This window comes from Scyliorhinus torazame, chromosome 1 (assembly GCF_047496885.1).
Source record: "Scyliorhinus torazame isolate Kashiwa2021f chromosome 1, sScyTor2.1, whole genome shotgun sequence".
NCBI classification, from domain to species: Eukaryota; Metazoa; Chordata; class Chondrichthyes; order Carcharhiniformes; family Scyliorhinidae; genus Scyliorhinus; species Scyliorhinus torazame.
This window is the reverse complement of record NC_092707.1, coordinates 51,905,696-51,922,608: the sequence shown is the minus strand read 5'-3', so window position 1 is coordinate 51,922,608 and position 16,913 is coordinate 51,905,696. Positions and strand designations below refer to the sequence as shown.

At 46.5% G+C, this 16,913-nt stretch overlaps 1 protein-coding gene across 2 annotated transcripts in view; it reads left to right on the top strand.

Moving 5' to 3' along the window:
- The window catches only part of rasal1a (RAS protein activator like 1a (GAP1 like)), a 386,120-nt gene that overhangs the window by 173,327 nt on the left and 195,880 nt on the right, over positions 1-16,913 (top strand). For both annotated transcript variants that reach the window (XM_072492394.1, XM_072492310.1), the window contains exon 9: positions 13,671-13,788. In XM_072492394.1, coding sequence (XP_072348495.1) covers positions 13,671-13,788 — 118 coding nt within the window. The remainder of the gene's footprint in view (positions 1-13,670; positions 13,789-16,913) is intronic.

Here is a 16,913-nt window from a genome sequence, read left to right as displayed (position 1 = left end):
GGAACAACTTCTACTAACCAGTAATGTTGATGGCAATTGGATTGGATTGGATTGGATTTGTTTATTGTCACGTGTACCAAGGTACAGTGAAAAGTATTTTTCTGCGAGCAGCTCAACAGATCATTAAGTACATGAGAAGAAAAGGGAATAAAAGAAAATACATAATAGGGCAACACAACATATACAATGTAACTACATAAGCACTGGCATTGGATGAAGCATACAGGGTGTAGTGTTAACGAGGTCAGTCCATAAGAGGGTCATTTAGGAGTCTGGTGACAGTGGGGAAGAAGCTGTTTTTGAGTCTGTTCGTGCGTGTTCTCAGACTTCTATATCTCCTGCCTGATGGAAGAAGTTGGAAGAGTGAGTAAGCCGGATGGGAGGGATCTTTGATTATGCTGCCCGCTTTCCCCAGGCAGCGGGAGGTGTAGATGGAGTCAATGGATGGGAGGCAGGTTCGTGTGATGGACTGGGCGGTGTTCACGACTCTCTGAAGTTTCTTGCGGTCCTGGGCCGAGCAGTTGCCATACCAGGCTGTGATGCAGCCCAATAGGATGCTTTCTATGGTGCATCTGTAAAAGTTGCTAAGGTTTAATGAGGACATATAGAATTTCCTTAGTTTCCTGAGGAAGTATAGGCGCTGTTGTGATTTTGTGGTGGTAGCGTTGACGTGGGTGGACCAGGACAGATTTATGGAGATGTGCACCCCTAGGAATTTGAAACTACTATCCATCTCCACCTCGGCCCCATTGATGCTGACAGGGGTGTGTACAGTACTTTGCTTCCTGAAGTCAATTACCAGCTCTTTAGTTTTGCTGGCATTGAGGGAGAGATTGTTGTCGCTACACCACTCCACTAGATTCTCCATCTCCCTCCTGTATTCGGACTCGTCGTTATTCGAGATCCGGCCCACTATGGTCGTATCATCATTAAACTTGTAGATGGAGTTGGAACCAAGTTTTGCCACGCAGTCGTGTGTGTACAGGGAGTAGAGTAGGGGGCTAAGTACGTAGCCTTGCGGAGCACCGGTGTTGAGGACTATTGTGGAGGAGGTGTTGTTGTCCATTCTTACTGATTGTGGTCTGTTGGTCAGAAAATCGAGGATCCAGTTGCAGAGTGTGGAGCCAAGTCCTAGGATTTGGAGCTTTGATATGAGCTTGGCTGGGATTATGGTGTTGAAGGCTGAGCTGTAGTCAATAAATAGGAGTCTGATGTAGGAATCCTTGTTTTTGAGATGCTCTCGGGATGAGTGTAGGGCCAGGGACATGGTGTCTGATGTGGACCGGTTGCAGCGGTATGTGAATTGCAGTGGATCAAGGCATTCTGGGAGTATGGAGGTGATGCGCTTCATGATCAACCTCTCGAAGCACTTCATTACGACTGGAGTCAGGGCCACTGGTCGGTAGTCATTGAGGCATGTTGCCTGGTTCTTCTTTGGCACCGGTATGATGGTGGACTTCTTGAAGCAGGTGGGAACCTCGGAGTGGAGTAGGGACAGGTTAAAGATGTCCGCGAATACCTCTGCCAGCTCTGATTGCATGACCAGGGATCCCGTCCGGGCCCGTCGCCTTCTGAGGGTTCACTTTCAGGAAGGCCAATCTGACTTCGGAAGCTGTGATGGTGGATATGGGTGAATTATGGGCTGCTGGGGCGCTCGACAGCGGATTGTTGGTTACCTGCTCGAACCGAGCATAGAATGCATTGAGTTCATCGGGGAGGGGTGTGCTGCTGCCAGAGATACTGTTCGGCTTCGCTTTGTAGCCCGTTATGTTGTTTAGTCCTTGCCACAATCACCCAGAGTCTGTCTGTTATTGGTGCTCATTTAAACAACAGTTTACACGATAAGTAGCAGTTCTAGGATTGTAGGCACAGCCAAATGAAAGAAAGATAGCATTGTTGCTAACAGTAGCAGGCCTGCAGGTGATTTGAGATTTATACCTTTGTATATACCAGAAGCTTTGATGCTGCCATAAAAAAGTTTGATGAGCATTGCACGCCGAGAAAGAATGAACTTTTGAGCAATATATATTTAGAATGTGCACGCAGAAGACGGGCGTGTCCTTTGATAGCTTTCTTACCACCTTAAGTTAAAAGCACAAACGTGTAACTTTGCGACTTTGAAATCCTCAATGATTCAGGATCAAATTGTATTTGGAGAAAATGACGATAAGGTGCTGAATGTCTCTTACGGAGAAAAAAATTGGGAGCGATACTGACGTTGTTGATGTTTTAAAAATAAAAAAAAATTTTTATTAAATGTTTTCATAAAATATCAATAACAAAATGAGAAAGTAAAAAGAACCCAACAGGGTTAAGTACAAAACACAATCTAAAAAAGCAACCCCCCAAACCCTTCCCCCCCGTACATAAATAATAAATTAACATTAACACCCCGACTTAACACAACAGGTGTATACACCCCCTCAGACCCTCCAGTGTAAATAACATAAACAAAAATAAAGAAAACCCCACCCCCCCCATCCGAGCTGCTGCTGCCATTGACCAATGTCTATCGTTCTGCCAGAAAGTCTAAGAACGGTTGACACCGCCTAAAGAACCCTTGTACCGACCCTCTCAAGGCGAATTTCACCCTCTCCAATTTAATGAACCCTGCCATATCGCTGATCCAGGATTCCACGCTTGGGGGCCTCGCATCTTTCCACTGAAGGAGAATCCTTCGCCGGGCTACCAGGGACGCAAAGGCCAGAATTCCGGCCTCTTTCGCCTCCTGCACTCCCGGCTCCTCTGCCACCCCAAATATTGTGAGCCCCCAGCCCGGTCTGACCCTGGATCCTACCATCCTCGCCACGCCCTTCCAAAATTCCTCCAGCGCTGTGCATGCCCAGAACATATGGGTGTGATTTGCTGGGCTCCCTGAGCACCTAACACACCTGTCCTCACCCCCAAAGAACCGGCTCATCCTTGTCCCGGTCATGTGTGCCCTGTGCAGCACCTTAAACTGTATGAGGCTGAGCCTCGTGCACGAAGAGGAAGAATTCACCCTCCCTAGGGCATCTGCCCACGAACCCTCTTCGATCTCCTCTCCCAACTCCTCCTCCCATTTACCTTTCAACTCCACCACCGAGGCCTCCTCCTCCTCCTGCATCACCTAGTAAGTTTCCGAGATCTTCCCCACTCCCACCCACACCCCCGAGAGCACCCTGTCCTGTACTGTGTGTGGCAGTAGCCGCGGAAATTCCACCACCTGCCATCTGGCAAACGTCCTTACCTGTAAGTACCTGAAGGTGTTCCCCGGGGGGGAGCCCGTACTTCTCCTCCAGCTCACCCAAGCTCGCGAACTTCCCGTCCACAAACAGGTCCCCCAACTTTCGTATCCGTGCCCTGTGCCACCCCGAAAACCCTCCACCTGTTCTTCCTCGGGCGAACCGGTGGTTCCCCCGTAATGGGGTCCACGCCGAGGCCCCAACTTTACCCCTCCGCCGCCTCCACTGCCCCCAAATTTTGAGGGCCGCCACCACCACCGGGCTCGTGGCATACCTCCTTGGAGGAAGCGGCAGCGGCGCCATTGCCAGCGCCCCCAGATTCGGACCCACACAGGACGTCTCCAGCCTCTTCCATGCAGCCCCCTCCCCCTCCATCACCCACTTGCGCCCCATCGTCACATTGGCGGCCCAGTAGTACCCACAGAGGTTGGGCAGCGCCAGCCCCCCCTATCTCTACTCCGCTCCAGGAACACCCTTCTCACCCTCGGAGTCCCTCGCGCCCACACAAACCCCATTATACTCCTGTTAACCCGCCTGAACAAAGCCTTCGGGATAGGAATGGGGAGGCACTGGAACAGGAACAAAAACCTTGGGAGCACCGTCATTTTGATTGACTGCACCCTACCCGCCAAGGACAGCGGCAACGCGTCCAACCTCTTGAACTCCTCCTCCATTTGTTCCACCAGCCTTGTAAAGTTAAGCCTATGCAGGGCCCCCAAGCTCCTGGCCACCTGGACCCCCAAATATCTGAAGCTCCTCTCCACCCTTTTTAGTGGGAGCTCGCCAATCCCCCTCTCCTGGTCCCCTAGCTGAACTACGAACAGCTCGCACTTCCCCATATTGAGCTTGTACCCCGAAAAGTCCCCGAATTCCCTAAGGATCCTCATTACCTCTGGCATTGCTCCCACCTGGTCCGCCACATACAGCAGCAGGTCGTCCGCATAAAGCGACACCCTATGCTCCTCCCCTCCCCACCCCGCACCAACCCCCTCCAGTTCCTCGACTCCCATAGTGCCATAGCCAGGGGTTCAATCGCCAGTGCGAAGAGCAGGGGGGACAGGGGACACCCCTGTCTCGTCCCTCGGTGCAACCTAAAGTACTCAGAACTCCTCCTATTTGTGGCCACACTCGCCATCGGGACCTCATATAACATCCTAACCCACCTGACAAACCCTTCCCCAAACCCGAACCTCTTCAGCACCTCCCACAGGTACCCCCACGCTACCCTATCGAAGGCTTTCTCAGCGTCCATCGCCACCACTATCTCCGCCTCCCCCTCCCTCGCCGGCATCATGATAACGTTCAAAAGCCTCCGCACATTCGCGTTCAACTGTCTCCCCTTCACAAACCCCGTCTGGTCTTCATGGATGATCTGCGGCACACAATCCTCGTGGCTAAGACCTCCGCCAGCACTTTGGCATCTACATTTAGCAAGGAAATCGGTCTGTAAGACCCACATTGCAGGGGATTCTTGTCCTGCTTCAGGATCAGGGAGATCAGTGCCCGGGACATCGTTGAGGGTAAAGTCCCCCCCTCCCTTGCCTCCCCCCTGGGTCCTAACTAACAGCGGGCCCAACGGGTCCATATATTTTTTATAGAACTCGACCGGGAAACCGTCCGGCCCCGGTGCCTTCCCCGCCTGCATGCTTCCTATCCCTTTGATCAGCTCCTCCAGCCCAATCGGGGCCCCCAGTCCCGCCACCAGTCCCTCTTCCACCTTTGGAACCCTCAATTGGTCCAGTAAACGGCCCATCCCTCCCTCCTCCCGTGGGGGCTCGGATCAGTACAATTCCTCGTAGAAGTCCCTGAAGATCCCATTGATGCCAACCCCACTCCGCACCACGCTCCCTCCCCTGTCCTTAACTCCCCCGAACTCCCTAGCTGCGTCCCGCTTCCGAAGCTGATGCACCAGCATCCGGCTTGCCTTTTCCCCATACTCGTAGACCGCCCCCTGGGCCTTCCTCCACTGCACCTCCGCCTTCCTGGTGGTCACCAGGTCGAATTCGGCCTGGAGGCTGCGCCTCTTCCTCAACAATCCTTCCTCAGGCTCTTCCGCATACCTCCTGTCTACCCTCACCATCTCCCCAACCAGCCTCTCCCTCTCCCCCCACTCCCTCCGCTCCTTGTGGGCCCTAATGGAGATCAGCTCTCCCCTCACCACCGCCTTCAGTGCCTCCCATACCATCCCCACTCGGACCTCCCCGTTGTCGTTGGTCTCCAAGTACCTCTCTATACTTCCTCCGACCCGCTCGCTCACCTCCTCGTCCGCCAACAGCCCCACCTCGAAGCGCCACAGCGGGCGCTGGTCCCTCTCCTCCCCTATCTCCAAGTCCACCCAATGCGGGGCGTGGTCCGAAATGGCTATTGCCGAATACTCGGTATCCTCTACTCTCGCGATCAGCGCCCTACTCAAAATGAAAAAGTCGATTCGAGAATAAGCCTTATGGACATGTGAGAAGAATGAAAATTCCCTAGCCCGAGGCCTTGCAAATCTCCAAGGGTCCACCCCTCCCATTTGGTCCATAAATCCCCTCAACACTCTAGCCGCTGCCGGGTTCCTACCCATCATAGACCTGGAGCGATCCAGCGCCGGATCCAACACCGCGTTATAGTCTCCCCCCATTATCAGGCCCTCCACTTCCAAGTCTGGGATCCGACCCAACATACGCCGCATAAAACCCGCATCATCCCAGTTCGGAGCATACACAATGACCAGTACCACCCTCTCTCCCTGCAACTTACCACTTACCATTATGTACCTACCGCCATTATCTGCCACAATGCTCGACACCTCGAATGACACCTTCTTTCCCACCAACATCGCCACCCCTCAATTTTTGGCATCTAGCTCCGAGTGAAACACCTGACCTACCCACCCTTTCTTCAGTCTTACCTGGTCTACCACCTTCAGGTGTGTCTCCTGGAGCATAACCACATCCGCCTTGAGCCCCTTCAGGTGCGCGAACACGCGGGCCCGCTTAACCGGCCCATTCAGTCCCCTTACATTCCAGGTTATCAGCCGGATCAGGGGGCTACCCGCCCCCCTCCCCTGCCGACTAGCCATGACCCCTCCTCGGCCAGCCACGCGCCCGTACCCCACACCCGGCCCGTTCTCCACAGCGGCATACACCCCCCCCCCCACTCGCTCCAGCTCCTCCTTGACCTTAGCAGCAGCAACTCGATTCCCCCCGGCTAGGACCCATCCTAGCTGGTTTACTCCCCCCATTGCACTTCCGCAAGTCAGCTGACTCCTGCTGACCCCGGCCACTCCCGCCTCCCCTTCGACTCCTCCCATTGTGTGGCACACCCTCCTCTCCCTCTCCCCATCCACAGGCTACGCTGTTGATGTTGTGATGCGCTCAAAAAGAAAATGTGGTCTCAGCAGCGGCAGACATTTTAAATGCTTGGCAGAAGTAGCCATTACATGCGAAATATGTGGATACATTCACCTCCCAAATTAATGTCCAGCTTATGGCAAAGAATACCCAAAATGCAAAGGAAAAAATCATTTTGTTAAACAATGTTTCACAAGCAAAAACGTTAATGCAGGGAAATCAATTAATTCCATTTGATGACATGAATTTGGAAAGCACATGTTTTATTGACGTGGTCTTGGATGAAGACAGGGCAAACACAGCCAAAAAGAATAAACTTTCGCCTACAAAAACAAAACTTGGGAAAAATGATAATGGAACAGTGACGAAGGACAAATGGACAGTTTTTTTGTTGGTAAATCGATCGTTTATCACTGTCAATTTAGATACAAGAGCATAAGCAAACCTCACAAGCATCAGTGATATCAAGACTATGCAATTAAAACTGAGAATATTGAATAAACCAGTCTTCCTGAAGGACTATTATGGTCAGAAAATTGACACACACTGGGAATATGGGAATTGGATGTATAAGTAAAAGATAAAGTGCTCAAATTAAAATTCTCGATAGTAGCTGAAGATCGTGAGTAGTTATTAGGTGATGAAGAGTGTGAAGCACTGGAACTGGTGAAAAGAGCACTGACTGTGCACTGAACACACACAGTGGATCAGTGGAGCCCATTGTGCAGGCTTTTCCAGAGATGTTCCAGAGTTCTGGTGTTTTACCTTTCACTTCCAAGATTTAATTAAAAAATGATGCTCAACCAGTGATACATGCTCCGAGAGGAGTTCCAGCACCATTACATGACTGTCTAAAGGCTGAATTCGACAGGATGACACATCTTGGCACTATAAATAAGATTGAAGAGCCACCAAATTGGATCATTCGATGGTTTGTGTAAAAAAAAAGAAACAATGATCTTCGAATATGTATGGTGCCCAAAGATTTAAATACGAATATAAAAAGAGAACATTATCCGATACCTAAAAGAGAGGAGATCACAAGTGAGATGTCTGGTTCGAAATATTTCAGCAAACTTGATGCTTCGCAAGGATTCTGGCAGCTCAAGCTAGATGAAGAAAGTATCAAGTACTGTACATTCAATACTCCGTTTGGCAGATATTGCTTTCTTCGTATGCCCTTTGGCATAATCTCAGCATCAGAAATATCCCACAGAGCGATGGAACATATTATTGAAGGCATTGAGGGTGTTCAGGTATACGTCGATGGCATCATAATTTGGGGTTCCACGCAAGAGCAACAATGAAAAGCTAATTCGGATATTACAAAATATCAGAAGAAATGGGCTACGACTCAATAAGGCCAAATGTCAATTTGGTGTAAAGAAAATAATGTTCCTAGGAGACAGATTATCTAGTCAAGGAATAGAGCCTGATGACATGAATATACAAGCCATCAAAAATATTCCTTGACCTACAGATAAAAAGGGAGGACTAAGTGTACTGGGCATGATCAACTTCATTGGAAAGTTCATACCAAATCTCTCAGCAAAGACAGCATGTCTTAGAGATATCCTGAAGAAAGTGAACACTTTCACTTGGACTGAACAGCATGAACAAGAATGGATAACATTAAAGAAAGCTCGAATGACCACACCAGTATTAACATTTTTTGATCCAACAAAAAATACCAAGATTTCAACAGATGCAATCACATTGTGGTAGGGGATGTGTTGTCTCGAGCTACAACAGCACAAGATGGCAATTCCTTTGGAGAGGATGTGCAGGTTCATATAGATATGATTACGGAAACAGTACCAGTATTGGATGCAAAGTCAAAACTGATTATTGAAGAAACAGAGAAGGATGAAGTATTAAAAATGGTGATACATAATCTCAACAATGGATGGCTGAAAGATTCATGTTCTAAATATCATTACATACGATCAGAGCTGAGTGTAGCAAATTGTTTGTTACTGAGGCAAGAAAGAATCGTAATTCCAGTCTCTGCGCAGGGAAATACTACAAAAGATTCAGGAGGGTCAACTTGGAATCGAGAAATGCAAGCAAAGAGTGCGAGATACTGTATTTTGGCTTGGAATAAACAAAGACGTACAGAACATGGTGGAAAAGTGTACCGCTTGTCAACGATATCAATAGCGTCAAGCAAAAGAACCGATGAAAACAGGTGAAAATATGTCTGTTCCTTGGCAAAAGGTTGGAATAGACTTATTCTACCTTGATGGTAAAGAATATTTGCCAGTGGTAGATTATTACTCAAATTATCCAGAGATAGCACAATTATTTAGCTCATCAGAAAATTGTGTAATCATGCACACAAAAGCAACGTTTGCACGACACGGAATACCTGAGGTAATAATGAGTGATAATGGACCATGCTTCAACAATAAAGAATGGAAGGAATTTGCACAGCAATATAATTTTAAGCATGTAACGTCAAGTCCATTATACCCACAATCAAATGGCAAAGCAGGGAAAGGAGTTCAGATAGTCAAGCAATTACTGAAGAAGGCTATGGACAGTAAAGATGAACCATATTAAGCACTGCTAAGCTATCAAACATCTCCATTAAGTTCTGGTCAACAGAAATGCTGAGGAATCAGAAACTACAAACAACTCTTACCAAGCGAAGAGTGAATGAGAGGATAAGAGATCAAATGGAATCTCAGAAGCAGAAACAAATTATGGTGAGAGTGGAGGATCCTGATGGCTGGTCAAAATGTGCTAAGGTATTGCAGAAAACAGGTCAATGGTCCTATACTGTGATAACTTAGCAAGGACAGGTTTTAAGAAAGAATAGACTTGCATTCCTAAAAGTGAAACAACCAGTTGCTGAACAGCAAGGCGAGGATGTACATGAAAGTTTACATTCTTCAAAACCGGCACAAGCAGTGAACGTGTTAAATGTCAGTGCACAGAATGATGTTCTGAACAATGATACAATCAGAGTAAATGTACCTACAGAAGTTCAGGACTATCACACAGATTCACCAGATTTACCAAAGTTGAGACGATCAACGAGAAACAGAAAGAACCCGGAACGGTTGGATCTGTGAATAGACTATATAACTGTACATGATGTAAATACATTGTTATGCATATCTTATGTAATATTTACTAAAATAATGTTGTGTATATTTTTCTTCAAAATCCCAAGGAAAGGGGATATAATGATTTGCATAAATAATTGTATGTGTAAATATGTATGACCTCCGACCAGTAGGAGTCAGGCAAGTAATAGCACGTGACACTGTAGCCAGGAGGGAGTCTGGAGGAGAAACCATCAAAGTCAGTCATGTTTGTATTTGTTCCAGTTTAATAGCATTAGTTTCTTACCCACAGTTTATTATACTATAATAAAATTAACTAGTCTTGAACTAGATGTTCTTGAGTACACCAACTCAGTAATTGTCTCTGTACAAGAGCATAACAGTGTATACATTTGTATTTCAAGTTTCACTTTTGTAAATCTTCTCTACACCCTCTCCACTGTCTCTATATCCATTTTTACATGGCGATCAAGGTTTTATACAGGTTTAGTATAATTTCCTTACTTTTCAATTCTATCCCACTAGAAATAAACCCCAATACTTAGTCTGCCTTTTTAGGGATTGGTGTATTTGTGCATTTTGTTCCTCTACCCCACCTAGACTCGCGTAATAGTGGCTTCAAGTAATGTGGCTTCCTTATTCTTCCTATTTACCTGTGTTGAACTTAATTTGCTAAATAATTTGTCCATTCTGCAAGTTATTCATGTCATGCCTCAATATTGATTATCCCACAATCCCCACTTTCTGCTTTCTGTCTTGAAGTCAGCCAGCAATCCATTCTGCCACTTGATACCCTGACTCCACATTCTCTGACCTGATTCATGAGTCTATTATGGGGCACCTTTTCGAAGGGCCTTTTGAAAATCCAATTAAATTACATCTACTGTATTACAGTTGTCTACTCCCTTTGTTACCTGCTCAAAAAATCAATAAGGTTGGCCAAGCAAGATTTTTCCTTTTATCTTTTATCCCTTGTCCCACATTACAATTCAAAAGGACTTCATTAACTGTGAAGTGCTTTGTGATGTCCTGCTGTCAAAGGTGTTATACAAATGCAAGTCTTTCGAGTTTTAAATCTTTGCTGACTATTTGTTATTTTTAAAAATCTATTCTCTCCTTTAGAAAGGATTCCATTAATCTTCCTACTTCTGATGATAAACTGACTGGTCTGTAATTACCTGGACATATTCTATTCCAATTCTCTTCCCACACCTCCTGGTGCATTAAGGCAGACCAGGGGTGGGATTCTCCACTCCCACGCCAAAGTGGCCGCGCCGTCGTGAACGCCGAGGAGGTTCACGACGTCGCGGGACGGCCCCGGTCCTGACCGATTCAGGCCCTGACAATGGGCCAGTATCGGGGCCGCGTCATCTACACGCGCCAGGCCTTGTCGCCCGCGTAAAAGCAGCGCCGCATAGATGACGCGGCCGGCGGCGCATAACGGATGTCATCCGCGTATGGTTGTTGCATGGGTGGCATGCGTGGTTGCCGTCCTCTCTAAGTCCGCCCAGCAAGAAGATGGGGGACGGATCTTGCGGGGCCGCGGAAGGAAGGAGGTCCTCCTTCAGAGAGGACGGCCCGACGATCGGTGGGCACCGATTGCGGGCCACCCCACATTTCAGGTAAAGCCCGGTGCAGGATCCCCCCTCGCCCCCCCACAGGCCGCCCCCCCCCCCCAGCGTTCACGCACCGCCCACGACTGCAGCGACCAGGTGTGGACGGCGCCGGGGGGAACCCGCCGTTTTGGCCTGGCCGCTCAGCCCATCCGGGCCTCGGAATAGCGGGGGTGCCGGAGAATCGCCATTTTGGGTGTCTCCGGCCTGAGGCCCGCGAAACTCGACCGGGCCATTCCCGCCGGTTGGGAGAATCGCGGGAGGGCGTCGGACCGGCGTCCCCAGAAATTTTGGCGGCCCAGGCGATTCTCCCAACCAGCGTGGGAGTGGAGAATTGCGCCCCAGACCTTAGTTTCCACAGCTAGTAATTCTTGGAAGAGGTCACTAGTCTGTTGCCAGGAACTTATAGCTTGAGGGGTAAAACTCCACATCAAGGGTGGTTGACCAGGACTCACCCACTCTTACCATCAGCCATTGGCTTGTTTAGAAGGGTTTGCAAGTTGACACACTCCGTTTGACCACTTTATGAACGCACCTTCCTTGGTCATCAAGTCCTGGGGTGGGACCCGAACCTGGAGCTTCTGGTCCAGCGCAGGGATGTTAACCACTGCGTCACAAGACCTTTGATATGTTCTATTCCCCTTCTTAAATACAGGAAATACATTAGCTATTATTATGGGCCAGGGTTTAGAGAACACCAAAGTATTTCATGGAGTTCACCTGACCCACAACTTTGAAAAGATTTTGGTTATGGGGAGCACAAGGGCCCACTTTATAGGTGTGATGCAACAGAGAACTAAAAGTATTTTTAAACAAAACAAATTTTATTCTATGGACCCAGTTAACATTTTATAAACCCACAGTAAACCTCTTACCAACTACCAACACTGATAACCCCCCAAAAAGATACAGTACTCTATAGGTAACCCTTAGTAACTTTCCTAACAGCATTCGTAAGCCAAAACACTTTTTAACAAAGACAGTAGGTTTGAATTCTCTACAGAAACAGGTATTACTTTGAAATCATCAGGTGATCTGGGGCACTCTTTAGAGAGAGAGAGATATACACCTTCTTGTTTGAATGCAGCTCTCCAACAGAAAGCGAAACTAAAACAGAGAGCCAAAAAGAGCTTCCAACTCAAAACGAAAGTAAAAAGCAGAATCACATTCCAGCTCCACCCACACAATGACATCACTGCAGCCATTTGATAACACTTTTCTTAAAGGGACATTCACATGACACTATCCACCAGCCCACTGGCTCTACACTTTTTCTGAACAACTTACTAAATTGATGTAATAATGTCTCTGCCGGCACTCGCCTTATTCTGTTGAAATGTAACCCATCCGGACCAAAGATTTTATTCTCCTTAAATTTGCTGAATTTAATTCATGTAACCTTTTTAAAAATTTGAATGCACTGATCTCATTATTTATCTAATCATCCAGTGTCACATCCACCCTTTTCATCTCCTGGTAAATGCTGGGTGGCACGTTCTCCCCGTGTCTCTGTGGGTTTCCTCCAGGTGCTCTGGTTTCCTCCCTCAACGTCCCGAAAGATGTGCTTGTTAGGACAAATGGACATTCTGAATTCTCCCTCTGTGTACCCGAACAGGCGCCAGAGTGTGGCAACTCGGGTATTTTCACAGTAACTTCATTGCAGTGTTAATGTAAGCCTACTTGTGACACAAATAAAGATTATTATTATTATTAATAAGCAAAATAATTATGTACTATTTATGCTATCTCTTTATTGCTAACGGTGGAATTTTCTTGTCTTTCAATTAATGAACCTGGTCCTCGTTCAGCCTTCCATTTTTATAGATGTACTTGTAAAAGATTTTATTATTTTGCTTTATGTTCCTTGATAATTTTTTTATTGTACCTTTTCCCTATCCTAATTATTTTTCAACTTCTCTCCTAATCTCTTATCATCCGCTGTCTGTGATGCCTCTTTTTGTACTCTCAGTCGTTCTGTTTTGTCTTTATTCATCCATTGAATTTCATTAATGTTTAATTTTTTTTTTAGCGCAATATATTTTTCCTACACAGTTGTTGAATACTGCTTTCAATAGTTCCCATTGTTAGTCTACATTGTTGTTTGGCACTTTTGTTGCTCATTTTATTTTCATGGGTTCTATTCCCATCCCATCAAAATTAGCTTTTCTCTCATCTATTGACCTGTTTTTTTGTCATACTTATGTCCTTCTCTATGATCATATTAAAGTGTATTGTATTATGGTCACTATTGCCTAGATGCCCAACAACAGTACTTGAAATCATACCGTTGAGCGTTTATGAATAGATCCTGAACAATTACATGAGAAGGACACCTGCTAGAGTCAGGAATATCTTGTTTCCAACACCAGATGGACAGCACCAGCGTTTCTTTCTAATGTCATGATGATGTTATCTATATTTTCACAGGGGTAAATTAGGAGCATTACGATTAAAGATCAGGTTGGCAGAAGATCGGATATTACCATCTATGTACTATCAGCCGCTGATCGACCTCTTGGTGGAACCTGTGATCACTCCAGCCAAAGTGAGTAACGAGAAAAACATTAACGTGAACGTAAAAACAACAAATATTTTCTGACCAGATTTTATGCCAGATTTAATCAAATTTCAGTTCAAATGGTGCACCTGAATTCAGTTAACCAATCTAACTGGTGCTTGGAGATTTGCTTAATCATACCCTTGCTGGGTTAAAGTTTTTAAGCATCCCCATTGACAGCTCCAAAATACCAGCGGGAAATAAAAATTCCATTCTGCATTAGCTGTGGGGAATGTATTGTACAACATACAACATGCTGAGCTGAACAGAGAACACCAGCACAACTTTTTTCATGGCACGTGTTACAGTACAGTTGACGGTAAATTCTGAGTTGCCCAAATCCCAAAGTGAGCACATGAAACAACTGCCAAAATGTTTTTTGCAATTTGTATAGTATGAGGCGAGGTTCTGAACTCAGGTAATGATGTTGCCGACTACTTGCGATGATTTTAGAGTAAAGTAAATATTTACTGAGGCATCCAGAAAACAAAATTACACTTGAACACCAAAATGGTTTCACAGAAGTCCTTTAAAACAGTTCCAAAAGATCTTAACTTAACTACCCTCAGAGCTAACCTTATCCTTTTCTGTCATAGAGTCATCGAGGTTTACAGCATGAAAACTGGCCCCTCGGCCCAACTTGTCCATGCCGCCCAGTTTTTATCAGTAAGCTAGTCCCAGTTTCCTGCATTTTGCTCATAGTCCTCCATACCCAGCTTTCCCATACAACTGTCTAAATGCTTTTAAATGCCAAAATTGTACCCGCCCCAACTACTGCCTCTGGCAGCTCATTCCAGACACTTACCACTCTCTGTGTGAAAAAATTGCCGCTCTGGAACTTTTGTATCTCTCCCCTCTCACCTTAAACCTATGCCCTCCAATTTTAGACTCCCCTACCTTTGGGAAAAGATGTTGACCTTATCTATGCCCCTCATTATTTTATAGACCTATATAAGATCACACCTAAGCCTCCTACGCTCCAGGGAAAAAAGTCCCAGTCTATCCAGCCTCTCCTTATAACTCTTCTGGGAGATCTAAGTAACTACCTCCTCACATGGGCTTCAGTATTTCCCTAATTTCGTTATTTCCCTTTGATCTCTTCACTGCCTATAGATATGCTTTATTCCCAGAATTGGTAAATTTGTTGTTTACTGAGGCTCTTACGATTCAAATAAAGTAAAAGTAAACTTACTCTATCTTTACTTTACTTACTTACAACTTTTTTTAACAACCTGTTTATATCCCCATTGAACTAAAAACAACCCATTCAGATCTAATGCAAAATCCTGATTGAAGTTCCTCTTGGTTCATTACCATATCAAAACTATCCTGACTTTGGTTAAATTGCATCCCCTGTCTCTTACACCAATTACCATACTCACAAGCCCCCAACAGTCTGATTCCCACTACATAAGAAATAAGACAGTGATATTACCAACAGAAAAATATTACATTTTCTTGTTTCCTTAACACATGTCACATCTGACTAATTCATTTGACTCTTTTGAGGATGTCAAGGGAATGTCTAAAGTCGTGGTATATTCTGGCCAAGGCATTTGACGAGATTCAACACATGTATTTTTTGTAAAAATTTGAGTGCACAGAAATAGTGGTAGTCATTTGTTGATTCTGGTTTGTAATTGGTGGAAGGTAGGAGACGGAGAACGGGGTTGAAGAATATGCACTCAGATTAGCAGGGTGTGACAAATGGTTTTGCCCAGGGATCTATTCTGGGGCCTCAACTTTTCATCATATTGACTTGGATGAAGAAATAGAGAATTGTATCTCTGAGTTTCATAGGATATTCAATTAATGATTAATGCAAATGGTATCAGAAAGTGACATAGACAATTTGCCATAGCCTTGATGGGCTTAATCGCCTCCTTGTACACCTTTATGAAGCTAAGTGAGTGGAAGTGAGATGTAATCCATAAGGAAGAATAAAAATTGTTGCCAGATCAGCAGGTCTGAAACTAGTTTTGGCAAAACACAATGGACGCAATTCTCCTGAAAATATTCTGTGGTCTCTGGCGGGAAGCCTGGAGCAATTCCTGCCAGGTGGGTCAGCGCGATCGAGGTTGCAATCTGCCCACACTCAGGAATATTTTCGGTTGGGGTGATTTATGTCGTGACTGATATGTGCGGGATCTAAAGATGCCAGTAAGACCGGCTCCTTTTTAACAGGTGCCCTGATCTCAAAGTTAAGTGACAGGCACCCTTACCCTGCCCCCACGGACATTGCAACCCCCCGCAGATAAGGAGAACACCCCCAACCCTTCATCACAAAGGGGGAACCACCCTCCCCTCCTTCAACCACTAACGGTCACTCCCTCCCACACCACACAGGCATTAGGGTGACCCGAGCCCCTCCCCATCCTCACTGGCATCATTCCCCCCCCCCCCCGCAACCCATCCTCACTAGCATCATTCCACAGACCCCCAACCCCCCATCACGTCAGCATCACTTCCCCCCCCTCCCCCAGCCTCACCAGAATCATTTCCCCCCCCCCCCCCCCCCCGCCAATCTCCTCTCCTCACCAGCATCATTCCACAATCCAGACCCCAATCCTCGCCGGTATCAACCCCCCCCCCCCCTCAAGAATTGTTGACAATTTTCCCGACATAGTCCGGATTTGCGCCAGGCACGATGCAGCTGGAGAATCGTTCCCAATGGGCTATAATTTCTGCGGAATAACCAGAACATTGGGAGACGCACCACGGGATTTTGACTGCAATGGATTTACCTGTCCAAAGACGAGAATAAATGGTTCAAAGTCTTGGCTCAAAATCATCGGCAGAACCATTTCCCTCAACCTGGCTCATTCCTTGGATTCTGATAAACCACTGCACATCACAAGAAGATGGATAATATACTTAAAATCTGAAGGTGCTAGGGCAGCACGGTAGCATTGTGGATAGCACAAATGCTTCACAGCTCCAGGGTCTCAGGTTCGATTCCGGCTTGGGTCACTGTCTGTGTGGAGTCTACACATCCTCCCCGTGTGTGCGTGGGTTTCCTCCGGGTGCTCCGGTTTCCTCCCACAGTCCAAAGATGTGCAGGTTAGGTGGATTGGCCATGATAAATTGCCCTTAGTGTCCAAAATTGCCCTTAG